We start from the raw sequence: 19,926 nt of genomic DNA, 5'->3' as shown, positions 1-19,926 counted from the left end.
GCAAACTGACACAAGAGCAGAAAATCAAACACCACATGTTCTCACTCATAGGTGGGTGTTGAACAATGAGAACACATGGACACAGGGAGGGGAGCTCTACATACTGGGGTCTGTTGGGGGGAAATGGGGGAGGGATGGGGGGTGGGGAGGTGGGGAGAGATAACATGGGGAGAAATGCCAGATATAGGTGAAGGGGAGGAAGGCAGCAAATCACACTGCCATGTGTGTACATATGCAACAATCTTGCATGATCTTCACAGGTACCCCAAAACCTAAAATATAATTTAAAAAAAAGTTGGAATAAAAAATAAAATAATTTAAAATTTTTTCTATCACACAATTTACTTCCCACCTTTCTTGTCAATAAAGTATAGGAGCTCACTTCTAAAAAAATGAGCAAAATATAAAAGAGGGATACCCATAACACAAAAGAAACAAGATTGAAAATTCACAAACCCTACCTAGGCAACAGGTCTAATGTAGATTGACAAAATAGACAATTTCTGCAGAATGTCTCCAGGAAAGGAAAGAGGAACTTGTGAAACAAGGAGAAAACTAGAAACAATGTATAATTTTATTAAAAATTGTTGCACGAATCAATATGATGCAATTATTAAATTTAGTAAGAACTAAAGGGCACACAAGGCAATTTAGTCTTTCATTACTTGGCTCATTAGCGAATAAGACACAAGTCAAATAAGGTATATAATTATAGAGGAGGAATGAAGGAGTCAAAATATAGATATGATGCACTATTAGGATGTTACATTCTAATTTCAATAATTGGAAGCCAATAGATAATACTCATATTTCAATAGTCAGAAAACTTCATGGGCATATATTTTACCAATGGTAAAAGAATGAACAAACTATTCCTACCCATAAAAATATAAATATAAGTAGATTCATAAGTACCTTCTCAAGTGTTAATAACATTCTGACTTTGCAAATATATAAAGTTTTAAACTAGATAATATCTAATAACTATACAAAATACTAAAATCTTTGACTTTAATTCACTTTAATATCAATGCAATTTCCTTGTGTAACTCTTAAAATGGATATAATTTCATTAGCTCAAATCCAGCTTTGTTTGCTTGCCAAAAGTTAAAGAGAAAATATTTTTTAATTTGTGAAAGAAGCAATCTTACCAGTCCTAAAGATAAGCATTTTTTAAAACTAAGTATTTTTTAAAAAACCAAATCACTCCTAGTAAAAAGTAGACATGAAATATATTAACTTATCATGGATAATTTTAACTGAATAGTCTCCATTTTTACATCATTCATGAACTAATGATTACATGTTTTCTGGGGTATCATAATATTAAGCAAAATGGAGCACACAAGAATACACACTGTGTTCTGCTTACGTAAACTTCAAAAAGAAGTAAAATTAAATTTCCTTTGGTATGGGTGGTAGGTGGGAGGACGCATGATTCATAAGTACCTTCTGAAGTGTTGATAGCATGCTATTTCTTGATTTTTGTGGTATTTACACCTATGTATAAACTTGATAAAAGTTAATTGTGCTATATACTTTGACTTGTGGAATTTTCTTTATATACTATATTTTGTACTTCAGTAAAACTTCTCTTTAAAAAGAAATTAACATGGAGTTATATGGTTACAAAGAAGAAATTTTTTAATTGAGAAAGAGGATTTAGGGGTTGTAGATTATGCAGGAAACACTTTTATCAATATACAAATTTTCAATATCTAAAAACAATATATATTATTTATGCATACATATATTTATTAAGACAGCATAAAGTACATGTAAAATTGCAAAAACAAATTTATAATTTTTGCTATTTATTGAACTTGGAGCAAATGTGCAAGAGGCTTTAACATTGCTCTAATGTTTTATTTATTTAAAAATTTAAAGCAAATGTTCGTGTCCATTATGAACAGTTGGTGAGTGGTTACACTAAGGTTTGTTCACATAATATTCTTTGTGTTCGAACTTTATAAATAAACTTTCTGAGATTCTAATAATTTTATCCCAATGAAATCATGATGCACATATGCATACAGAAAAAGATCAAGTGGTTATACACTATTTAACTATTTAAATTAATACTTACAAAACATATAAGGCTTAAAAATAGTGGTGTAAAGAAGAATAAAAATTACATACCATAACAATACCTGCATCATAGCTTTTATTGCATATGGTGCCAGGAAATGTTGCTCCCACATATTTAGGATGTTTCCTGTAACTACATTATGATAATATTGTCTTTTAATTAACATAGTTATGCAAAAAAATTCATAGACTTATTAAATTAAATCTTTTTATAAAATTTTAGAAATGACTTCACAAATATATAGAGTTTCAAACTAGATAATATCTAATAAGCTACACAAAATGCTAAAATCATTGACTTGAATTAATTCACTTTAATACCAACGCTTGTGTAACTCTTAAAATGGATATAATTTCATTAGCTCAAATCCAGCTTTGTTTGGTTGCCAAAAGTTAAAGAGAAAATAATTTTTAATTTGTGGAAGAAGTAATCTTACTGTCCTAAAGATAGCATTTTTAAAAACTAAATATTAAAAAAAAAACCCAAATCGGCCGGGCGCGGTGGCTCAAGCCTGTAATCCCAGCACTTTGGGAGGCCGAGGCGGGTGGATCACGAGGTCAAGAGATCGAGACCATCCTGGTCAACATGGTGAAACCCCGTCTCTACTAAAAATACAAAAAATTATCTGGGCATGGTGGTGTGTGCCTGTAATCCCAGCTACTCAGGAGGCTGAGGCAGGAGAATTGCCTGAACCCGGGAGGCGGAGGTTGCGGTGAGCCGAGATCGCGCCATTGCACTCCAGCCTGGGTAACATGAGTGAAACTCCGTCTCAAAAAAAAAAAAAAAAAAAAAAAAAAAAAAAAAAAAAAAAAAAAAAAAAAACCCAAATCACTCCTAGTAAAAGTAGACATGAAATGCATTAACTTATCATAGATAATTTTAACTGAATAGTCTCCATTTTTACATCATTCATAAACTAAGGATTACATGTTTTCTGTAGTAAAGTCAATGAAAGAAGTTCATGGAATGCAGATTTTAAAAATAATATTATACTCCAAAATATTCTAATACAAAACTATTTATTGTACTTTTTATTATATATTTAAGTACACTAGCACCTCCACGGCAAAGGCTACTTTTTTATTTTATTTTATTTTATTATTTTATTTTTGAGACAGAGTTTTGCTCTCATTGCCCAGGCTGGAGTGCAATGACATGATTTTGGCCCACTACAATCTCCAACTGGCTGGTTCAAGTGATTCTCCTGCCTTAGCCTCCTGAGTAGCTGGGATTACAGGCATGCACCACCACGTCTGGCTAATTTTTGTATTTTTAGTAGTGAAGGGGTTTCACTACTTCATTTTGGTCACGGTGGTCTTGAACTCCCAGCCTCTAGTTATCCGCCCGACTCGGCCTCCCACTGCTGGGATTACAGGCGTGAACCACTGCACCTGGCTAAGGCTACTTATTTTTAAACATTTTCAGAGGGGCTTAAGGAAAAGTGAAGAACACAATAAATTCACTAAGTTACCAATTTAAAATAATTATATATGCAGATATCTTTATTAATGTAGAACATTGTGCTTACACAAGTAAGTATGCTACGTCATGGGGCCGTAGGGTAAGATAGTCCCGTTTCCATGCCAAAAATCTTTGTAATATAGCATCAGCATCCCCACTGGTGGAAATCTGGTTTTCATTTGACCATAATTCCAAGGAAGACAGTATAACAGTCAATTTGAACTGGGTAAACATCTAAAAGTAAGATTTATGGCACATTTTTAAAGTAACAAGTTATTACATTTAAAAAGTACGTTAAAAAATGAAGAAAATGTTCCAGTATTTTGAGTATTAAACTAATAAAAGTAGTTGTTGTTAATTTGCCAAGATAGAATCCAAATTATATTAAATAAACTTTCATATAAATGGAAATGTGAAAAAGTAAAAACTTACTGTGTTGACAAGCCCAATAACCTGGACAATTTTTTGTGTTACAGTCATCATTTCAGATCCCATATAATCATACTGAAAAATAAATTTTATTTTTCATGAAAGTATCATTTTGAATCCAAGTGAATGCAATGATGTTTAGGCATTGTATTAGGTATTATAAATAATCTAGAGTTGTTTTAAAGTACATAGGAGAATGTGTGTAGGCTTGAGCAAATTCTAAGCTATTTTATATAAGGGACTTAAGTATTTATGGATTATATATTCCCTATATACATATATATATATATATTATACACACAGAGAAATATTATTAAGCCTTCAAAATGGTTATTCTGTCATTTGTGACAAATGGGGGAACCTGGAGGGCATTATGATAAGTGAAATAAGCCAGATACAGAACAGAAAATACTACATGACCTCACTTACATGTGGTATCTAAACAAAACAAAACAAATATATTCAAATACATAGAAACAAAGTGAAAAGGTGGCTGTCAAAAGGCAGAGGTCAGCGTGTTGGGAGAAATGTGGAAATGGCATTCATAGGATACAAAGTTTGGGTTATGTAGAATAAATAAGTCTAGAGACCTAATGTACAACACGAGAGCTACAGTCAACAATATTGCTTTATATACTGGAAATTTGCTAAGAGAGTAGATTTTAGGTACTTTTACCACAAAAATGTAACACTATGTATATAAAAACATCCTGATGTAGACATCTTAAATATATATACTTTAAAAAAAATAGAGAGATGCGAATTGTCAATATCAGGAATGAAAGAGGATTATGATATCTAAAATGGTGATAATAAAGTATGAAATAGCTTACTACATTTTAATACATTTGAAAATATTATTTAAAATGTCATTTGCCAAAATGGTCAAAGGTAAAGTTCAAAGACTATATAATCATGTAACTATTAAAGTGGATTCTGTCATTTCAAACCTTCCCATAAAAGAAATATCAGGTTGAAGGGACTATAAGGGTTAATTGTTGGGCAGGTGCAGTGGCTCATGCCTATAACCCCAGCACTTTGGGAGACTGAGGTTTGGACAACATGGTGAGACTTCGTCTCTATAAAAACTAAAAAAGAATTATCCAGGCATTGTGGTGTGTGCCTGTAGTCCCAGCTACTCAGAAGGCTGAGGCAGGAGGATTGGTTTAGGCCACGAGTTTGAGATTGCAGTGAGGTATGATTTTGTCACTGCATTCCAGGCTGCACAGCACAGTGCACAGTGAGGCCCTGTCTCTCTCTCTCTCTCTCTCTCTCTCTCTCCCTCCCCCCACCCCTGAAAAAGAAAAGTTAATTGTTACAGACATTTAAATAATATGTAAAGAACAAGTAAAGGCATTTGTACAAAAATCATTCAGAATATAGGAAAAGGGCAGACATTTTGTTTTATGAAAGCAACACTAACAACAGCTTAACAAGAAAGGGTCTTTTTGATCTGAGAAACATTTCTATGAAATAACTGGCACGTATTCTCCAATAGTGCCAAGGTACATGAAAGACAAATACATAGTACTGCCACAGATTGGAGGAGAAAAAAGAGACATGTCAACTCAATGGAATGTAGGATCTTATAATTGTGGACTAAATTAGGAAAAAGGCATTTATGAGAAAAATGTCAAAATTTTTTTAGTTGATAATAATGTAGACACATTAGCTTTTATGTTTTGATTACTATATTATGATTATGTAAGATGTTAACTTAGGATAAGTTATGGAAAAATATATGGGAACATTTTACTGTTTCTTAACTTTCATGTAAGTTTAAAGTTCTTTCAGAATAATAAGTTTAAAATAATAAAATTTAGCTAAAGAGCAAAGGGGAATATCCCACCAATATCATTGGTGAACATTTGAAATGGTGATGCTACAAATTAACCAATTTTTAAAAGTTAAAAAGAATGTATTACAAATTCATTCTAAGAAATTTGATAATTGCCTCATGCCTTAAAGCCATAACATTGGCCATTATGTTTCAATACCTGAATTATGAAAAGGATACATTCAAATCATAACAATCTAACTTGAAGAAACTAAAACAAGTTTAAAGAAAATCTAAACTTTCCTATGTATATCAAATAAATTTAAGGTGTACTTTAAAATATTTCCTCAAAGAAAACTTAAGGTCTACAGGGTTTCAGAGTATTTTCCAGCTATATGTGGAAAGGGTCATATTCATAATACCTAAATTCTTGGACAGACTATAAGAAGAAGAAAACTCACTAACTTATTTGATGAGGCTAGGATTATCTTGATTCCTTTCTATAAGAAAGGAATATAACATATAATTATTTCATGAATATAAACCCTAAAATCAAAATCAAAATATTAAATAAAAGATCCAGTTATTTATAAAAATTGACAAAAATGTAATAAACAAGTATGGTATATTTTAGAAACACAAGTATGGCTCTCTATACCCACTGGTCATCTATGTAAGAGCAGAAAAGAAAATTGATGAAAAACAGCTATCTGTGATAAAAATCTTGGAAAATAGGGAATATAAAGGAACCTTCTCAATATTATAAAGATCACCTACCAAAAACTAAGAGCTAACATGAAAATTAGAGAGAATGGTTAATCTGTAAGTTAGGGAAAAATTTAGAAATATACACATCAGTCTATTTAACATTGTACTTCAGAGTCAAGCTAGGACAATAAAAGAATAAAACGAAATAAAAGTAAAATAAATAGATAATAAATACATGTATACATAAATAGATAAAAGGGAATAAAAATTGAAAAAGAAAAATTAAAATGTAATTATTCACAAATAATATGATTGTGTACATAGAATAATAAAAAAACTACAAAAAATGAAACACAACAATTAACCAGCAAATTAGGCAAAAATCACAAGATATAAGATGAATACATTAATCTCAGCTATGTTTTTATAAAGCGGAGCAAAAATACGTAAATATTAAATTAAAAATACCATTTAATAGAATATCACAAAATCATCAAATGTATAACAATAAAATGAATAAAGATGTTCAAGAACACTATAGAACACTGATGAAAGAAATTAACAAAAAATGTAAAGATGTGTATGTGTGAGGAGGCTCTCCTTATTCAGAGATCAAATGACTCAATATTATTAAGATCACAATTCTTTCCAAAGTGAGCTAACCATTCAATGTAACTCCAAAATCAAAATTACAGAATTTTTGTAAAATTTAGAGGGTGATTCTAAAATGGGTTTAAATAAAAGGGACCCAGAATAGTCAAAACAATAATTAGGATTAGTAAAAGGAAAAAGTCAAATAAATTATATAACAATAAAGCTATAGTAATGAACTTAGTGAATTATTAATTCAATAAAACAAAAATAGGGCAATGGAAGTGAACAGCAACATAAGAAATAGGTCACACACAATTCTGCTACATAATTTTTTAAATTGCTAACACAATTGAATGGAGTAAGAGATATTTTTCACAAGTGGAGATGAAGCAAATGATGTCTATATGGAAAAAAGACAATCTTTACTCCCTGCTCACAGCATATACATTTCTCAATTAGAAATATACTGTAAAACTTATTTTAAAGGGTAAAGAATAAAACATACAATAATATGGAAGTAAAATTATGTCCTTGGAATAAGAAAATATTTCTTAAATTGAAAACAAAACGAAATTTATGTTAAAAAACATAAAATGGACTCAACTGTGGTTCAGTGTGTATGTCTATCAAAAGACATCATTAAATGAATATAAATATAACAGAGAGACTGGTAGAAAACACAGCTATCTGAAAAAGGCCTCATATTTGGAATATGTAAGGAATTCCCACAAAATAGTAAGAAAACTATTAAAATGGGGAAAAACTTATACATTTACTCTGAAAAATATCCAAATGGTAAACAATGGTATGAAAATATGCTCAACCTCAGTCATGTGTTAAATGCACCTAAAAACCACAATATGATATCACTATATATCCACTAGAATGGTTGAGACTTTTTAAAGTTTATAAATTCTAATCGTTTGTAATGATATAGAACCCCTGGACCTTTCATACATTGCTGAAAGCACAGGAAATTACTATAATAACTTTTTAACTGTTTACCAATATTGTCTAAAGGTAACACAACAATCCCATGATCTGCTCATAGACAGATACCAAAAGAAATTATGTCTACCAAAAGACATGAACAAGATTGATTATAATAATTTTACTCATAATAGCACCAAATTATGGTATTCTTCACATTAGTATACAAGAAATAAACTACTGTTATGGGGAACAACAGGAGTAAATCTTGAAGATATTATATTTAACAAAATAATGCAGATGCTATAGAACAGATAATCTATAATTTACACTTTTGTATCTATTTGATTGTATTGTATTTATCTGATAAATGCTAGCCATTCATCTAAAAATGTATTCTATGAAGTCTTTCCTTAACAATTCCTGTCTCACTGTGGCTCACACCTGTAATCCTAGCAATTTGGGAGGCTGAGGCAGGTGGATTACTAGGTCAGGAGTTCAAGACCAGCCTGGCCAACATAGCAAAACCCTATCTCTACTAAAAATACAAAAAATTAGCCAAGTGTGGTGGTGTGCATTTGTAATCCCAACTACTTGGGAGGCTGAGGCAAGAAAATCATGTGAACCTGGGCGATGGAGGTTGTAGTGAGCCAAGATCATGCCATGCACTCCAGCCTGGGCAACAGAGCAAAAGACTCTGTCTCAAAAAAAAAAAAAAAAAAAGAGACAATTCCTACATCTTTCTCAATATCATCCTGTAATTTTGTGCATGTGTGTGTGTATATATATATATAAAAGTATTACATATATTCATATATAATGTATGCAGTGCATCATAATTATTTGATTGCATATCTGTCTTTTCCATCAAAATGTGAATTCCTGAAAGTAGAATTTCTAGTGATTAGTCGGTGCTTTGCATTTAGTAAATATATAATGGTACTAATTTTAAAAATAAATATATATTTAAAACCAGAGGTATATTTATTCAAAAACTATGCTGAAACATATTTTAAGAATAATAAACAAAAACCATAAACACTACTATTATTGAAGTGAAATTTCTGTTAGGAATAAAGGTTTTGAAATGATGTGAAAGCAAAGAACTGATTTAGTTGAAAATGTTGGATAAAAGGATGGGTCATTAGGTGTTAAAGTCAAAGAGATACTGACTGAGCTGGAGTGGAGGAAGCAGATAGTATAAAGCATTCTAGGTTAATTTAGGCTGTTCTTCATCACAATTGTCGATTTATCTAAGACACCTAAAATAAAATATCTTTATTTTAAAATATTAAGAAAATTTTTGGCCGGGCGCTGTGGCTCATGCCTGTAATTCTAGCACTTTGGGAGGCCAAGGTGGTGGATCACCTGAGGTCAGGAGTTCAAGATCAGCCTGGCCATCATGGTGAAACACCATCTAAAAAATAAATAAATAAAATAAAATTTTTATGTCTTCAAAATTAAAACAAAACTTTCACTAACTTACAGAAAGAAAGATGGAAGGAAGGAAGGAAGGAAGGAAGGAAGGAAGGAAGCGAGGGGGGAGGGAGGGAACAAAAGAAAGGAATGAATGAAAGAGGTGTGGAGAAAAAAAGGGAAGACAGAGGGGAAGGGAGGAAAAGAGAGAGGGAGAAAATAGGGAGACAATGGAGGAAGGACGGGTAAGAAGAAGGAAGGGAAAAGACTGGAAGGCAAGAAGGAAAGTTTTACTTACCAAAGCTTTTTCCACTATAATGTGTATTTCCAGATATTGGGGTAATAGTTTTGAAAGATTTTTTTTCTGGAAAACAACAACAGGGATTTATAAAATGTTAAAATGTATTGAATTTAAGAGAAAAAGATGACATGTAAAGACAGCAAAAAAATGCATATAAAACCTTCATGAGGACTTAAATATAAAAATTAATTCCAATGTAGAAAATTTTACTTCAAAACATATTCCAAGCTTAAAATATTTCCAGTAAGCCTGCTAGAGTAATGTAGGGGTCTATGTAGTCTCTGTTAATGCTGAATGAGAAAAAAAGAGCAAAGATATACCTTCTGTTGTCTTCATCTGCTGACAAATCTATACTACCAGTTCACATTTGAACATTTTTCCTTGACTGTCTTATGAAGGACTATAGCAACACTAACTGTGCAATACCAAAAATTGTCCAATCATAGAGATATAGGAAATATTTGAGAAATCATAGTCTACACTGAAATTTAGATAAATATTGTACTTTGTCTATTAATAATAATTGATGATCTATGGGGTATGAGCACAATCAGTGATTACTGCATTATATAAAATGACTCACAAAACTTATGCCCTGGAACTATTGAGTTATTTATGATATTTTACTTTCTGTTCTTTCCTGTGTATCCATGATTATCACCTATAAATCATCAATTGTTACATCCTCATTTAATACTTTATTGATAATTTTACATGAGTTATATTTCTAACAAACTGAAGTGCCATTTCACATATAGAAGCTTCAGAGAAACTAAAATTTCCTCTTTGATCTAAACATATTTATTGGTCACCAAATACAAGAGTAAAGAGGGTGTTGAATCTGCAACAGAATAGCCTGAGTCACAATAAGTAAACAAGCAAACAAATAAGCCAAACTTAATGGATAGAGCCTCTGTTTAAATAGGTTGGTTAATATTTCCATGGGAAAGTAAAGTATGCTTCATGTCATATATCCATTGTTGTTATCTCTATCTATCTACCTATTGATCTATCAGTCTATCATCTATCGACATATATATTTATTTATCCATCTATCTATATATCCTCTTCTTGTGTATACATGTATATGTGCAATTTTGTAAGAAAGGGGGCTCTCATTTTTTTAACATTCTAAAATATGTGAGTTTGGTCTTTTAAACTTTCTGTTATTGGTGGGTTTTGTTGTAATCATACTATTGTACTACCATACAACTTGTTGCTCAAACTGAAATAATGTAGAATGAGAAAATGGGGCACTAAAACAATCAAAATTATATAATTACTAAAATTGATATTTAATGACTAAAAATTTTAACTTTCTCAGCAGAAACCTTACAAACAAGAAGCATTGACATTCACCTTTTGTCTCTTTAAAAAGAAAGACTGCCAAGAATTTTGTATCCAGCAAAACTAAGTTTTATAAATGAAGGATACATAAAGTCTTTTTCAGAGAAGCAAATGCTGAGGGAATTTGTCACTACTAGATCAGCCTTACAAGAAATGCTAAAAGGAGTTGTACATCTTAAAACAAAATGTCAATATACACTAGAATAGGGCCTCTTGAAAACATAAAATCTATAGGACCTATGAAACAACAACACAATAAAGAATATAAAGTATCTAAGTGACAATCAGCATAACTGGAACTATATCTCACATCTCAATATTAATGTTTAATGTAAATGGTCTAAATACACCACTTAGAAGACACAGATTGGCAGAATCAATAAAAAAAATTACAAATTATAAATATCTGCTGTCTTCTAGAGACTCACATAACAAGTAAAGATTCTTACAGACTCAAGCCAAAGGGGTGGAAAAGACATTCCAGACAAATAGAAACTAAAGGCAAGCAGGAGGTGCTATTCTTACATCAGATAAAATAGACTTTTAAGCAAAAACAATTTTAAAAGACAAAAGGATGTTGATATGGTTTGACTGTGTCACCACCCAAATATTGTAATGATCCCCATCTGTCAAGGGTAGGGTCACGTGGAGATAATTGAATCTTGGGGGCAGTTTCCCCATACTGTTCGCATTGTAGTAAATAAGTCTCATGAGATCTGATGGTTTCATAAATGAGAGTTCCCTGCATAAGCTTTCTATGCCTCCTGCCTTGTAAGATGTCTCTTTGCTTTTCCTTAATCTTCTGCCATTATTGTGAGGCCTCTTCAGCCATGTGGAGCTGTGAATCCATTAAACCTCTTTCCTTTATAAATTACCAGGTCTCAGGTATGTCTTTGTCAGCAGTGTGAGAACCAACTAACACAGATGTCATTATATAATGATAAAAGGTTCAATTCAACAAGAAGGTATTACAGTCCTAAATATATATGCACCTAACTTTGGTGCTACCACATTCATAAGACAATGACTATTTGACCTATGAAAAAAAGATAGACAGCAACACAATAATAGTGGGTGACTTCAACACTGCACTGACAGCACTAGACAGATTATCAAGGCAGAAAGTCAACAAAGAAACATAGGACTTAAACTGTACTCTAGAACAAATGGACCTAACAGATATTTACAAAATAGTCTGCCCAAGAACTACATTCTTCTCATCAACACATAGAACATTCTCTAAGACAGATAATATGATAGGCCACAAAATAAGTCTCAATAAATTTTTTAAAAATCAAAATTATATAAAGTAGCTTCTCTGAAAAGTAGAGTAAAACTAAAAACCAACTTCAAAAGGAACCCAGTGGAGTACTAAAAATTTACACAGTGGAGTAAGACTAAAAATCAACTCCAAAAGGAACTCTCAAAACAATAGAAATATAAGGAAATTAAACAACCTGATCCTGAATGATTTGGGGATTAACGATAAACTCAAGATGAAAATTTTCAAAATTACTATTACCATTCAAAATGAATAATAGTAATACAAATTATCAAAACCACTAGGATACAGCAAATGCAGTGCTGTATATTGTATATACCAAGTATTCTCTCATTATGCACTCCCTGCTCACCTCCTCACACATTCAAACCGTTATTGTCTATTATTCCACACTCTACATCCCTGTGTGCACAGCAATTATATGCCATTTATAAGTAACTACATGCAGTGTTTATCTTTCTGTGTCTGACTTGTCTCACTTAAGATAAATGCCTCCAGTTCATATATGTTGTTGCCACTGACAGGATTTCATCCTTTCTACAATGTAACTGTTGGCTATTAGTATGTGTCCTTTTAAGAAAGTCTGTTCACCTGTTCAAGTGTCTTGTCCATTTGCAAGCAAAGGCTCTTTAGTTTGTTGTAGTGTTTGTTGTTATTGCTGCGGGTTTTTTGTTTTTGTTTGTTGTTTTTGCTTTTGCTGCAAGTGCTTTTGAGGTCCTGTCTAAAAAAATCCTTGTTCAGACCTATGTCATGTAGTGTTTCCCTTGTGTTTTTCATCTAGTAATTTCATGGCTTAAGGTTTTATGTTTAAATCTGTAACACATTTTGATCTTTTTGTGTCAATTCAGAGATAGGAATTTACTTTCACTCTTTTGTGTGTGAATATTCAGTTTTAACAGCACCATATATTGAAGAGACTGTCCTTTCTCCATTGTGAGTTCTTGGCATCTGTGAGAAAAGAAAGAAAAAAATAAAAGAAAGAAAGAGAGAGAGAGAGAAGGAAGGAGGGAGGAAGGAAGGAGAGAGAGAGAGAAAGAAGAAGGAAGGAAGGAAGGAAGGAAGGAAGGAAGGAAGGAAGGAAGGAAGGAAGGAAGGAAGGAAAGAGAGAGAGAAAGAAAGATGGAAAAAAGGAAGAAAGGGAGGAAGGAAGATAGGAAGGAAGGAAAGAAGGAAGGAAGGAAGGAGAAAGAAAGAAAGAAAGAGAGAGAGAAAGAAAGAAAGAAAGAAAGAAAGAGAAAAGGAAGGAGGGAAGGAAGAAAGGAAGGAGAGAGAGAAGGAAGGAAGGAAGGAAAGAAGGAAGGAAGGAAAGAAAGAAAAAGAAAGAAAGAAAGAGAGAAAGAAAGAAAGATGGAAAAAAGAAAGAAGGAAGGAAGGGAGGAAGGAAGGAAGGGAGGAAGGAAGGAGAAAGAAAGAAAGAGAAAAGAAGGAAGGAAGGAAGGAGAGAGGAAAGAAAAGAAAGAGAGAAAGAAAGAAAGAAAGAGAGAGAAAGAAGGAAGGAAGGAAGGAAAAAAGAAAGAGAGAGAGGGAAGGAAGGAAGGGAGGGAGGGAGGGAAAGAAAGACCAGCTGTAAATGCATGGTTCTGTTTCTGGACCCTCTATGTTGCTTAATTGCTCTATATGTCTGTTTTAATGCCAATATCATGCTGTTTCAGTTACTATAGCTTTATGGTACATATTGCTCTTTTTTTGCTCAAGATTGCTTTAGATATTTGAGGTGTTTTCTTGTTCCAAATACATTTCAGGATTGGCTTTTTTTCTTTTTCTGTAAAGATTGGTATCAGAATTTTGACAGAAATTGCATCGACTCTCTATGTGTCTTTAAGAAATATGAACATATTAACAACATTAATTATTCCAATTTATAAACATTTCATATTTTCCCATTTACTCTGTCTTCTTCAGTTTCTTCCATCAGTGTTTTATAGTTTTCATTGTGAAGATCTTTAATCTTTTTACAAAAACTTACTAATAGTTATTTTATTTTTTGTAGCTATTATAAGTGGAATTTTTAAAAATTCTTTATCAGATATGTTACTACTGGCATATAGAAATACTACTGATTTTTGAATATGGAGCATGTTGCTTTTAATTTTCATGTATTCATGCAGTTTCCAATGTTTCTCTTGTGACTAATTTCTAGTTTTATCCCATTATAATTAGAAAAAAATATTTGGTATAATTTCAATTTTTAAAAACTTTGTTAAGACTTGTTTTGCATCCCAGAATATAAGTTATCCTGGAGAATGTTCCATAGGCAGTTGAGAAACATGTGAATTCTGAAGTTGTTGAATCAGATCTCCTCTACATGTCCATTGGTCTCTTTGATCTTAAGTGGAATTAAAATGTAACATTCTTCATTGATTTTAAACCTGCAAGTTTTCTCGTCTTCTGAAAGTGAGATGTTGAAATCCCCTATTATTATATATGTAGCTATCTTTTCCTTTAAATCTATTAATGTTTGCTTTATATATTTAGGTGCTACAATATTGGGTGCAAATATATTTGTGATTGTTACATCCTTTTCTTGTCCTGACCACTTCGTCATTATATAATGCCCTTATTTGTCTGTTTTTACACTTTTTTCCTTGGAGAATATTTTTATATAAGTATAGCTACTTCTAATTTCTTTTGGTTTTTATTTGCATGGAATATATGCTTTTCATTTACTTTCAGTCTATGTGTATACTTACAGATGAAGTGAGTCTTTGGAGATACCAAATAGTTGGGTCTTTTTTCAGGGTTTCTATTTTTTTTACTTTTTCATTTCCAATTTTTATTTTAGGTTGGGGGGGTACAAGTTCAGGTTTGATAGTAATAATCTGTACATTATTTACATAGGTAATTTGCATTCTGTAGGGGTTTAATGTATAGCTTATTTTGCCACCCAGGTAATGAGCATTGTACCCAATAGGTCCCAACCCTACACACTCAAATAAGCCCAATGTCTATTGTTCCCTTCTTTGTGTCTATGTGTACTTGATGTTTAGTTCCCACTTATCAGTGAGAACATGTGGTATTTGAGTTATTATTTCTGCATTACTTTGCTTTGAATAATGGCCTCCGAGTCCATTCATGTTGCTACACAGAACATAATGTCAGTACTTTTTGTCTGTGTATTATTCCTTTGTGTATATGTACCAGGTTTTCATTATGCATTTCATCATTGATGGACATCTAGGTTGATTCTATGCCTTTGCTATTGTGAATAATACTATGATAAACATGGTGTACATGTGTTTTTATGGTAGAATGATTTGTATTTTTCGGGCATATATCCAATAATGAATTTGCTGAGTCAAACAGTAGTTCTGTGTTCTCTGAGAAATTTCCAATCGGCTTTCCACAGTGGCTGAACTAATTTGCATTCCCATCAGCAGTGCACAAGTGTTCCCTTTTCTCCACAACCTCATGAGCATGTGGGTTTGTCATAAATGACTCATGATTTTGAAGTATGTTCTTTCAATGCCTAGTTTGTTAAGCATTCTTTACATAACAGGATAGTGAATCTTATTGAAAGTCTTTTCTGCATCTGCTGAAATACTCATGTGGGATTTTGTTAAACAACCTGCTTCTGAATGAGGTTCTGGTGTGTTGTATCTTTGTTTTCATTGGTTTAAAAGAATTTCTTGACTTCTGACTTAATTTCATTATTTATCGAAAAGTCATTCCAGAGTAAGTTGCTCAATTTTCATGTGATTGTATGGTTTTTATAGATCTTCTTGGTGTGAATTTTTATTTTTATTGTACTACGTTCCAAAAAGTGTGGTCCTTATAATTTTTTTAAATTTATTGAAAATTACATTATGGTCAAACATGTGGTTGATTTTAGAGTACATGCCATGTGCACAAAAAAGGAATGAATATTCTGTTGTTCTTGGGGTGTTGTTCTTGGTGTGTTTTGTGGATGTATGTTAGGTCCATTTAGTCAAATGCTGAGTTTAGGTCCCAAATATTTTTGTTAGTTTTCTTCCTCAGTGTTCTGTCTAATGTTGTCAGTGGAATGTTGAAGCCTCCACTGTTATTGTGCAGTTATCTATATCCCTTTGTAGGTCTCTAAGAACTTGCTTTATGAATCTGGGTGTGCCAATGTTAGGTGAAGATACATTTAGAACAGTTAAGTCTTCTTGTTGAATTGAACCCTTTATCATTATGCAGTGCTCTTTGTCCATTTTGATTGTTGTTGGTTTATAGTTTATTACATCTGAAATTAGAATAGCAACCCCTGGGTTTTGTGTTTTCAGGTTGCTTGGTAGATTTTTCTCCATCTCTTGCTTTGAGACTACGGCATTTCATGTGAAATGGGTCCCTTGAAGAAATTATACTGTTGGCTCTTGCTTCTTCATCCAATCTGTCATGCTGTGTCCTTTTATGTGGGGTGTTTTTCCCCTTTACATTCAAAGTTAATGTTGATATGTGCAGATTTGATCCTGTCATAGTGTTGTTAGCTGGCCCCTAAGCAGATTTGATTGTGTAGTTTCTCTATAGTGTCAATTGTCTACCTACTTATATGCTTTCTTGTGGTGGCCTGTATGGGCTTTTGTTTCCACGTTTAGCATTACCCTAAGGGCCTCTTGTAAGGCAGATCTGGTGGAACAAATTCCCTCTGCATTTGCTTGTCTGAAAACGATTTTATTTCTTCTTTGCTTATAAAGTTTAATTTTGATGGATATCTAATTCTTGGCTGAAATTTCTTTTCTTTAAGAATGCTGATGGAGGCTCTCAATCTCTTCTGGCTTGTAGGGTTTTGCAGAGAGATCTACTCTTCACCTAATGAGACTCTCTTTGTAGGAAGCCTGCCCCTTGTCTCTATTTGCAATATTTTTTCTTTCACAATGAGTTTGGAGGATCTGCTGTCTATGTGTCTTAGGGATGGTTATCTTGTATAACAATATCCTCAAATGTGTTTTCCAAGTTGCTTGCTCTCTCTCTTTCACTCTATTTCAGGGATGAAAATTAATCACAGGTTTGATCTCCTTACATAATCCCATATTTCTCACAGGTTTTTGCTCATTCTTTTGTATTTTTTTTCTTTGTTTTTGTCTGACTGAATTGATTTTAAGAACCAGTCATGGAGATCTGAAGTTTTTTTTTTACTTTTGTCTATTCTCTGGTTAATACTTCTGATTGTACTATGAAATTCTTCTAGTGATTTTTTTCAGCTCTGTTATATCAGTTTGATTCTTTCTTTAAATGGCTATATCCTCTTTCATCTTTTCATTGTTTAATTGGATTTTTTATATTCCTTGGATTGGGTTTCAACTTTCTCTTAAATCTTGATGATCTTCATTGCCATCCAGATTCTGAATTCTAAGTATGTAATTTCAGCCATTTCAGCTTGGTTAAGAACCATTGCCAGAGATAGGTAGGAAGACATTCTGGCTTTCTGAGTTGACAGAGTTCTTGCGCTAGTTCTTCCTCATCTGCGTGGGCTGATGTTCGTTAAAGTTTTTGTCCTTTGGGTGAGGCTTTTTGCTTTTACATTCTGTGATGCCTTGAGGGCTTGACCATGTTTGTAAGTTGGGTTCAGTCAACTGACTTTGTTCCTGGATGATTTTTAGGGGGCTCATGCTAAGCTTAGTATTCCTGGCTGCATGCTCTAACCCTGGGGGGCTGAAACCAGGCCCATGGCTTTGTTTTCTGGACCCTCAAGGTTAAACAACTGCTGTGCTTGAGGGGCCAAGGTATTCCCGATATGCTGGCAGCAACATTCCATTTGGGGATGCTGTTGATAGTGCTTTGTCTGGGTGATGGCAGCAGGGTCTGCACTCCTGCATGCAGACCAGCAGCAGCTGGCTGGTGGTGTAGCAAGATCTGCATGCATTTGTGTACATGCGGCGGTGGTAGTGGCCTGTTGGGTTCCACGCATGCATGCCTGGCAGCAGCAACAGGGAGACATGGTGGAGTCCACACATCCAGGTGTGTTCCAGCAGTGGTAGCTCTATGGGGTCTGCATGTGCACATGCACTGGCAGGGGTGAGGCTGCAACAAGTTCCATGCACACATACCAGAAAAATAAAGGGGGAAGCCATGGGTGAGTGTGCACCAACGGCGCATGCGTGTTGGCAAGGGCCCATCTGCTAAAGCTCTCCAATGGTTAGGTAGGGTCTGCTAGTGAAGGAGCTATGGCAGCAACAACAGGGAAGCATCCCAGTTGAGCATCTGAGGTTGTGCTGCAAATGGATGTGGCCAAGGAGGGACCTCAGAAGAGTATGTCTGACAGTGGGGTCCACAGATCAGAATGAACTTGTCCCACAGGCAAGGCAGCCCTATTTTGTACAGGTCCAACAATCAACAAAAACAAAAGCCACCTAGAGGAGTGTGGGGAGCCTTGAGGTATGAGTGCTCCTGGCTGTGCTCCACTCCAGGTGTTCCTTAACCAAATTCCCTGGACTCCACACAGGCTGGAGACCTGCGCCTGCCACTTTTCCAAGCAGCTCTCCCTCCCAGATCAAAGTGTCTGTGGGGGTCATGGGGTCTCCTGCCGCTATAATTCTGGAGGTTTCTAGTGACAGTGGACCACTCCTCTAATATTTAACTCACCCCTTCCCCAGGAGATGCTGGGAGCCAGGAATGAGTGCTGGTGCTCAACAGCCCTGTATAAGATTCCTGGCTTCCTCCCCAATCAGCACAGGGTCTATATCCTCCCTCCATCCAGCCTCAATTCTTTCCTTCCAAAGATGTGCTCAGACTGTGTTGGTCTTCTTTGTCTGGTTTTCTGATGGGAGATAACCTTCCTGGCTGTGTCTAGTTGGCCATCTTTGCTCCCCTCCCTCTCATTCTCTTTTCACTAATTAATCCATGTTATTTCTTTTAGTTGGAGAATATAATTCATTTACACTCAAGGTAATTCTATATGAGTAAAAAGATGGTATTACCATATTGTTATTTGTTTTCTAGTTGTTTTGTATAAACTTCTTCATTTTTTCATTTCTTGCTATCTTCCTTTGCGGTTAAGTGATTTTTTTTCTCTATCAAGTATGTTTTGATTTCTTGCTTTCTGCTTTTATTGTGTCTGTTAAAAATTTTTGCTTTGTGGTTATCAAAGCTTACAAAGAACATCTTAAAGCAGATTATTTTGAACTGATACCAAATTAATTGTAGTCACAAAAAAAGGAAAAAGAAAAACTCTATTTTTTATACATTTGGCTCCCATCACAACCTATAGACACTTTTTTCTCCACATGTTGGTTAATGGTTTAATCTGCAATCTCAGCTTTTTGATGTTTTCCATAAAAAGCATTAATGTTTAGTTTGTCCAACCTTTACTCTGCCGTACATGTGGAAGCAATGCTATTTCCAGCTTTCCATATCTCTTATCTGAAGCCAGAAACCTGAAAGGAATACTTTCTTTATTTATCCCAGTAAATACTTTCAGCAATAATGAACTACAAAATAGAGACAAATTTTTTTTTTCCCCATTTATTTATTTTATTGTATTTTAGGTTTTGGGGTACACGTGAAGAACATGCAAAATTGTTGCATAGGAACACACATGGCAGTGTGATTTGCTGCCTTCCTCCCCATCACCTACATCTGGCATTTCTCCCCCTGCTATCCCCCCCCAGCTCCCCACCCCCCACCGTCCCTCCCCT

The 19,926-nt window shown here is 33.8% G+C and overlaps 1 protein-coding gene across 2 annotated transcripts in view; it reads right to left on the bottom strand.

Annotated features, from left to right (window-relative positions):
- The window catches only part of ADAM18 (ADAM metallopeptidase domain 18), a 112,782-nt gene that overhangs the window by 73,860 nt on the left and 18,996 nt on the right, over positions 1-19,926 (bottom strand). The window contains exons 7-10 of one of the 2 annotated variants that reach the window (XM_037741425.1): positions 9,703-9,768; positions 3,983-4,054; positions 3,618-3,784; positions 2,140-2,221 (exon numbers count right to left, since the gene is read on the bottom strand). In XM_037741425.1, coding sequence (XP_037597353.1) covers positions 2,140-2,221; positions 3,618-3,784; positions 3,983-4,054; positions 9,703-9,768 — 387 coding nt within the window. The remainder of the gene's footprint in view (positions 1-2,139; positions 2,222-3,617; positions 3,785-3,982; positions 4,055-9,702; positions 9,769-19,926) is intronic. The other variant, XM_017537021.2, reaches the window with a different exon arrangement.

The sequence above is a fragment of the Cebus imitator genome, unplaced genomic scaffold (assembly GCF_001604975.1).
Source record: "Cebus imitator isolate Cc_AM_T3 unplaced genomic scaffold, Cebus_imitator-1.0 Scaffold5, whole genome shotgun sequence".
Taxonomy (NCBI): Eukaryota; Metazoa; Chordata; class Mammalia; order Primates; family Cebidae; genus Cebus; species Cebus imitator.
This window is presented reverse-complemented; position numbering and strand designations above follow the sequence as displayed.